Raw genomic sequence first — 7,660 nt, 5'->3', positions numbered from 1 at the left:
ACCACCGGGAAAGCGCAGCAAAGGGGTCTAGGTGAACAGGACTGACTGATGCACGTAGATGTGTGTCGGCTGAGCGAGTCTTACATTCCGCGCTACTCAAATTTTACGCAGCTGATTAATTTTTTAAAAGGCTATTGCATATTATGAGGCAAGAAAAAAAGCGTGTACATTAAAAAAAAGAGCAGGAAAGGATGCACATGCACGATTTTAACTGAGTTTTTAAATTCAGGGGACAATGACTGGGAGGCAGCCAAAACCAGCTGATGCAGGAAAAAGGCACAGAAGATGGGAAGCAGACTCAATTGCCAAATGCTGGTTTGCCATTTCCTGCATAGGGAATGTAATGCACTGCTTAAATCTATTTCTTTTGGCTTGAAGAACTTAAGTGCTTTAAGCGTGGCCTTCTATGGCAGCGACCGGTAAGTGGCAGGTGCTGAAACAAACCCAGTTAGTTTTTAAGTCTGACCCGTTGTGGTTAACTGATGAACAGCCTGGCCTAGAGGGACGCACAATTCTGTCTCTCCTTTTAAGCTTTTTCGCCTTATGCAGGGGTAGGGGTTACTGACCTGTACCTCAAGTGTAGTGCACGTGCTACAGCTTTTGCTGTAACCAACAATAAGACACTATTAATGCAGAGGCTGCTTGATAAGGGACTTGTGGGAGGAAGCCAGTTTGCTAGGGCCAGTTAGATTTTCAGAACTGTTGTGGGATTTGGCTGCACACAAGCTCACACACACATACTTCTTACTGGTTCTGAAGACTTGTGGGATGCTCATGTTCTTTTCCTTCAGTGATGGAGGGCTCTCTTTTCTGAGATATGTGGTATGTATCTTACTGAGGCAGAAAGGGTCGTTACTTCTACTCTTCCAGTTCTCCATTGTATTTTAAGACAACATACTAGGGACCCAGAATAAAAAAACAAACTAAAACAAACTATAATGTGAAACTTTTTGAGAATGTATTTTAATTATTTCAAATACATTTGCCTAATGATAAATAGTGCAAGTTGTTTCAAGTTTTTTGTTCACTCGTTTTGTAAAATTGACATTTGAGCTATGGGCTCTGTCATTTGTCAGTGCAGGCCCTTGTTAGCAAAAACATCAGGACATGCACCTGCTCTTTCAAACACATCATACCAGCGGTTTTCTAAGGGTTTCTAATATGTTTCTAAGGGTTTCTAAGTGTTTCTAATATGAAACACAACCTGACAGGTCTCCCTTCACCTCTGTCCTGCAAGCCGGTATACTTCTTCAAATACTTGATGCCCTGCCTTTGAGTGGTAATTTACCTTGTAAAATTTCAGATTTTTTTTTTTTATACATTTTGTTCAGACTTCTAAGATAGGCACCTCTAACCTACCTTTGATGTTTAGAGGCAGTATCTTTCGCTACAAAGCAAAATATTTACCAGGAAAAAAATAATTTTTGTGTTCATAGAAGATAGTGTCTCTGGCCGTGACTCAAAATGCGGCTTTATCTTAACACAGCAACAGTCCAGAAAACTTACAAGAAAGTATGAAGTTCAAGGCAACGGGAAGATACATGAAGACATAGCACAGTAATACTGTGTCATCACTGGCCCAAGCCAAACTTCTACTGACCGTTAGCAGATGTCCTCACTATTCAGTGAGTCAGCTGAGTACTTCTACTCTGAGCATTAACGTAGAAAGGGGAAATTAGTAGGAAAGTCCATGGTTTATAGTCAGCAGAGAAGTCGGATTGTCCCATCAGGGAATGCCACTATTAAGTGTTACAAAATGATAATGTAACCTCAATTCCTAAGATTTATTAAGAATGAAGAAGCCCAGAACGAGGTTGGTTTTAATCTTGTCATAAAATGGGAGCATAGGTTTGCACACGTCAGTAGTGTTACTTACCATCTTTGGCCTGGCTCTTTACTTGCAGCTGTTTCTTCACAATAGAGGTTCACACCAAAAGCATCTTCTCTTCGTGCTAAATCATTGTTCGGTTTTACAACCCACTTGGGTAGATTTTGTCAATCCATGAGTGGGACACGGCTCAAGGGAGCTGTGTAAAGGGAATGATTCAGTAGATGGCACTCTCCTTCTGAGAGAGGATGAGCAAGTACCTCAGCCAAGAAATATGATGCAGTGAGAACTTCCTTTTATACTCTACAGAAATTGCAGTGAATGCAAACAAAGCTGTGCCTAGCTATGCAATGAAGTAACCTAACCCCTGGCAGTTTTTTCACAAATCTGGGTCTATCAAGCCCTTGCATCTGGCTTCCTCCCTGCTGAAATGACTATAGGCTGTTGCTCTTCAGCCTGAATTCCTCCTAAAATCTTAATGGTGAGTATACATACACACATACACACACACATATTTAAAATATATATATATATTTAAAAGAGCTCAGTAGCAATGTAAGTCACACACATCAGACTCAGTGTTTAGAACTGTTCTGCTTCCTCAACCATTTTTTTTCTAATTCATCATTTTATTTTACTATTCTGTCAATGGTAGATCCAGTTTAAGAACTTAAGGCCTTTGATTTGTTTTTTGTTGTTATTTTGAAGCCATAAAATTTCATAGATGTGGCTTAAAAAGCAGCCACATGAATCGGTGCAAGTGAGGAGGCCTAAACTGCAGATACGGGGACAATAAAGACCTGCTACGTATCTGAGGAGCTGTCACCTTTTAAATCAAATCTGTTACTAACAAAGCAGTAATGCACAGCCATCATTTTACAGCTTTCTAAACAGTACAGTTTTTTCTTCACCCCTGAACAGAAGGGTATGAGAGTGAAACATGTATAAAACAAAGGTTGCAATAAAAAATTACATGGCACAAATTCATAAAATGCAAATTTAGTTCAATTTTTTTAAAGTTTGGGATTCTTGAGTAATGTAAGTATATTCATTCTTTCATTTACTGCTTTTTAAGCAGTCCTTCGAGTCCCTTATTTTACTGGCATACAAGTCAAATAGGACTCCATATGTTCTCAATCTCTGCCTCTCTCCTATACTCCCCCAAAATCTTTTTTCCACCAATTAAAATCACGGTGATAACAGTATTTCTAAAATTCAGAACCTGGAGCTATCATTTTCTTCCTTTAAGAGGGAAGCATTTCCTACCATAGCTCAATTAAAACTGTTGACCCATTTTTCCCAATATTCATGTCAGAGCCTGAGGGGTTTTTGGGCCTGTTAGAATGAAAAGGCCCTAGGTGATGTATGAAAGAGGAGTATAAAGAGTGTTTGTGTACATCTCTCCTATGCCAGTCAACTTTTGAGCAATCAAAAGTTATGCACCATTGCAAACTAGATAAAGGAATTTCTATTCCAAGAAGTGGTTCAAGCAGTGGCATGCTGCGTGAGTGAAATGGCAGATGAATTTAGAGATGAATAGATACGTTTTTTTATTTTCTGTTCTTAATTCAAAACAAAACAAACCTACTGTAGTGTCAGATGCTTAAGGGACTGTGCCCAAAAGCAGTATTTTCTGTCCTTTGAAAAGAAGCTACATAGCAGATAAAATGCTGGACCAGTGGAAGCTCTCTGTCGAAAGCCCCATTTAGCTACAGCATTCATCTATTATTTGGCAATTAGATTTAAACTTCCAAATGCATTTTATACGGAATTCTAAAATAGTCTTCATACAGTAAGGTTACCAAATGGAAATCTCTTTTGCACACAAGTGAATATAAATGGTTTGGAGAGGCTTTTTATTTTTAACACTTCACAAAGGAACTGTGTTCTTTTTGCTGTGGGGAAAAAAAAATCAGGGTGTGAGGTGTGGAGTTTCTACTGTTTGGAACATGTTTTTTAGAAAAGTAGAAGGAAAATGTTTTAACACTATTACAGCACTACTAATTTTTTCCCTTTCTACTTTTGCAGTCTTGAGCTGACGTTTCATTCAATCAGATAAGGAAACATATCTAGGTCATGAAGCTAATCATAAACATGGGGTTTATGGTTGCAACCTTTACAGCAGCTGTTGTGAATTCAGAGGAGGTTTGAAGACCCACAAACCAGCCTTCTACACTGGCTTTCAAGTAGTGGTTTCAAATCAAAGAAGAACAATTTCCTGACTGAATCATCAAACAAGGTATTGGGACACCTGAGTTTTATGCCTTCAGGCAAATTATAGCCTAGTTTTCAGGTGTCATGCATTTCTTTTACCTCCCATATATTTCAAATGGAGTGACAAGAGCTCAGCACTGCTGAAACCATTTTGGGAATACATTCCTTACAGATACATTGGAAAGCTGTTTTAATGTTTATACCACATTTTTAAATGCTTAGTAAGGATATGCTACAGGAATGCAATCATTAATAACAAGTACCTCATTGAAACAATCCTGTTTTTTTCTCATCGTGGTGCAGTACAGTTCAAATCACCTTAAAAAAAACAATCTCGCAACAATTAAACCTTACAGTCCTGTAGACAGGACAGAGCAAGAGGCAGAAGGTGCATGTGATGATGCGTTTCTAGGGATCTGCCACCTCACTGCTTTTAGGATGGAAGCTGAAGGGCGGAAAATTATGACGAAAAGGGGAAGAGCAAGCAATGGCAGAAGCAGGACCTGACAATCACATGGGTTTCCTTCAGAATACTTCAGAAGATCTCAGCTGAAAAGATTGAGAAAACAGGAATATTAGCCTTGCTTTTGGTGATATTAAGAGGCCAGACAGAGATCAGAACTCAGTGGGCTTGCAGAGCTGGTCAAGGTAGTAACCAGAAAAATCAAAGACTTGATTCTTTGTAATGGCTTGCATTGTGTAATAGAGGTCTCATACCTTTTGTTTTATGGGTGTAGGTGGGTTTATTTGTGCTGTGTGATATTTGTGTTTAGGAAAATTATATTGTGTGTAAGAGGAGAAACAGCAGTAGCTGAATGGACCAGTGAGATTTGGGTAAGCCTGTTCATCAGTGTTTGGAGATGGGTGCAGAACACAGGGTTGATTTTCAAGCATGATTTATGTAGAAACTTAAAATCTATTAAATGACAGTGAGGCTAAAACTTACTAAGAAATGTATCAAATACAATAATTAAAATAAATCCGTCAAATCCATGGATAAAAAAGAAGTTAATAAAAGTGATCAGCACCCATCAGACCAGTACCTACTGGTTCTTTGATAAAGGTGATCTTGTATCAAACCAGATTTTACTGGAAACCTCAAGAATATTACAAATGTCATTTTCTGTTACTTTAATTAGACCAAGGTAATTTGTAAAACTCTTTAACCAGGGGTGGGCACATGCACCAGACTGGAAAATTAAGCAAAAGGATGGAGCAAAAAGAGAACTGGTCTTTTTTGTTCTGCTACCTTTTTCTGCATGAAAACTGCAGATATTTTTTGCATCCTCCCATTACTAGCTTATCCAGCCCCCTCTGCCGGATTTGCTTGACAGGAGGAAAACATAGTTCTAAATTCATTTGGCCACTATTATTTTTTTCCCCCCAGTTTTCTGTTCTTGCTGATTTACAAAGTCTTAGTCCAGTGAGTTATGAGCTGTTTGCCACAGCCTTCGTTCTGGTCTGTGCTTCAGCACAAACCAGAAAAACCTGTTTGCGTGCTTTTTTTTTTTTTTTTTTTTTTTTTTTTTTACCCTTGATCTTCCTCTCCCATTGGCAGCCACAGCTTGTACACATGCAGACAAGGTGGTGCCTACCTTTCATGTGGAAAGCTGCCTTACAAAAACTGGGGTTGCTTTTTCCATTATCCCAAAGCTTTTCTAGCTTGATGAAGCCCTTCATGGATGCTCCAGGAGTTAAACTCTGTTTGTTCTCCACAAAATGTGTTTAGGTCATCATTTAATTTTTCTTCAAGCAAAGGGAGGGTGTTTAAGTGTGGCTCCAGTCCAGCCTTTTAAATAGTATTTTGTAGACTCTGGGAGATCTGCAGAAACCAGCCTTGTTGTGCAATTTAGCTTTTTGGACGCAGAAGCTTGACTGCTTTACAGCAGCTGCACGAGGTGTAGCGTTAACATCTGTAAGACAGGACTAACACTGAGGCAGCAAGTCAGCGCAAAAACTGGACAAGTTGAGAAGAAGCTTTTCTTTCCATCTCCTTCCTTTTCCTCTTGCTTTGTGCTGCTGTTGGAACAAGAATGGGTCAACTGTGTGGACGATGCATGCAGCTGCTGCGGGACTTCGTGGCCTTTATTCAGAGGATGTCCTCCGACTTGGTGCATGGCATCAAGGAATGCTTAACTCTGATAAGCAAATGCTCCTGCTTAAAACAAAACAGCTGTAAAGCCAGACAGCTGTACAAGCCCATCTTGCAGCCCCACGAGAGGGTGACAGCACAGGAGTTTCTGCAGCATATTGAAACAGGTAAGAGGACTTGTTTTTTTTTCTGAAGGGTTGTGAAAGAACAAGGACATTAATTTTGTGGGTTGAGAACAGATTGCTGGCTGAACTGCTCTGGCATGGCACGGAGCAGCTTGGTGATGATGTAGGAAAGGCAAGGGCTACAGAGTGTTTTCTTTGTGTATGAGACACTAAGGGTTCAAGTGGTGTAACAGTTGGATCTAGGTAGAAATGGTCAGCCACTTTCTTGCTCTGCCACCACTGTTAATACATAACTTATGTAAATATGTTTCACAGAAGTGACTCCTAGTAATTGAAGTTAATTTTTTGAAGTCAGTCACTGAGATCACAAAGCTTGGAAACAGGCTGTACCAACACTGGATGCTACATGAGTGCTGAGCTATGAGCAGGGAAGTCACGGTGTGGTCCTCGCTCAGTTGTGTACATCCATGTTGGCTGGCTGCAGAACACCTGAAGTTGCACGGGGGGTGCTGTATGTGGAGAGGGTCAAAGTCATCCTGTGACAAGCACTGTTGGGCTCCCAGGTTTCTAAACAACTAGCCTGCCTAAGGGTTTTGGGAAAACATTTTAGACACAAGGCTTGAACACAATCATGGCATTGTGCTTGAATCAAAGTGGATCCATAACTCCTCATGTATCTCCTCAGCTTTACAGGCTACCTACCTAATAACCCTGTTTACTTGCAGTGCCCTTTCTATTCTCTCCTAGGATACAACAGTATCAATAGGAAAACTTTTTTTATTTCACTCCTGCAGTCACAGAATATAATCTTGGATGAGTGTGTTTTCTCAGTTGTCCAGCCTAAAAGCATTCCTTGTCTCAAGCTTAGGTAGGGGCCATTGCTTGTTTGGTTTTGCCTTCTCACAGCTAATAGGGTATATTGCTTTAAGTTTAACAACCTTGGGCTAAAGCTACTATACGAAATTGCATAGCCTTCTACTTTCATTTGTGTGAAGGGTGTGGAACACAAATTACTATTTTACTTGCCATTTTGGGGACATAACACCGTCTTGTGAGGGGGGCCTTTTTTCCTTGGCATGGCACAGTTGACGCTGTTTGAAATGATCTGTCGTGGAATAATTGCTGTGACGCTGGTTGTTGGGAACATGAGTGAATTAGCCTCAGCTGGTATTAGCTGGCATCATTACCCTGTGAATGTGGGGGGTTCTGTGCTGCTGACATGGTTTACTAATTTCTGCACATTAAGCATTGGCTAAATCCTGAAGTCCATATCCAGGATGGGACCACATCTTTCAGCTTGATGTACAGTGGAGATCTTCCAGGGCTGAACTTTTTCTTCCAAAGGCTAGCATGTTCCTGACTGTATAAGAGACTGTCTTGGCAGTCGGTGGATTGGATGCA

General features: G+C 40.2%; 1 protein-coding gene across 3 annotated transcripts in view; it reads left to right on the top strand.

Annotated features, from left to right (window-relative positions):
* Positions 1–7,660, top strand: part of LOC121089916 (vacuolar protein 8-like) — a 32,812-nt gene that overhangs the window by 188 nt on the left and 24,964 nt on the right. The window contains exons 1-3 of one of the 3 annotated variants that reach the window (XM_040597711.1): positions 101–419; positions 3,857–4,067; positions 6,075–6,301. In XM_040597711.1, the coding sequence (XP_040453645.1) occupies positions 6,076–6,301 (226 nt within the window). In that variant the 5' untranslated portion in view covers positions 101–419; positions 3,857–4,067; position 6,075. Of the gene's footprint in view, positions 1–100; positions 420–3,856; positions 6,302–7,660 lie in introns of those variants that run through there. The other 2 variants (XM_040597712.1, XM_040597710.1) reach the window with 2 other exon arrangements.

Source organism: Falco naumanni, chromosome 6 (genome assembly GCF_017639655.2).
Source record: "Falco naumanni isolate bFalNau1 chromosome 6, bFalNau1.pat, whole genome shotgun sequence".
In the NCBI taxonomy this organism is placed as follows: Eukaryota; Metazoa; Chordata; class Aves; order Falconiformes; family Falconidae; genus Falco; species Falco naumanni.
The sequence above is the reverse complement of the archived record's forward strand: the minus strand, read 5'-3'. Positions and strand labels throughout refer to the sequence as shown.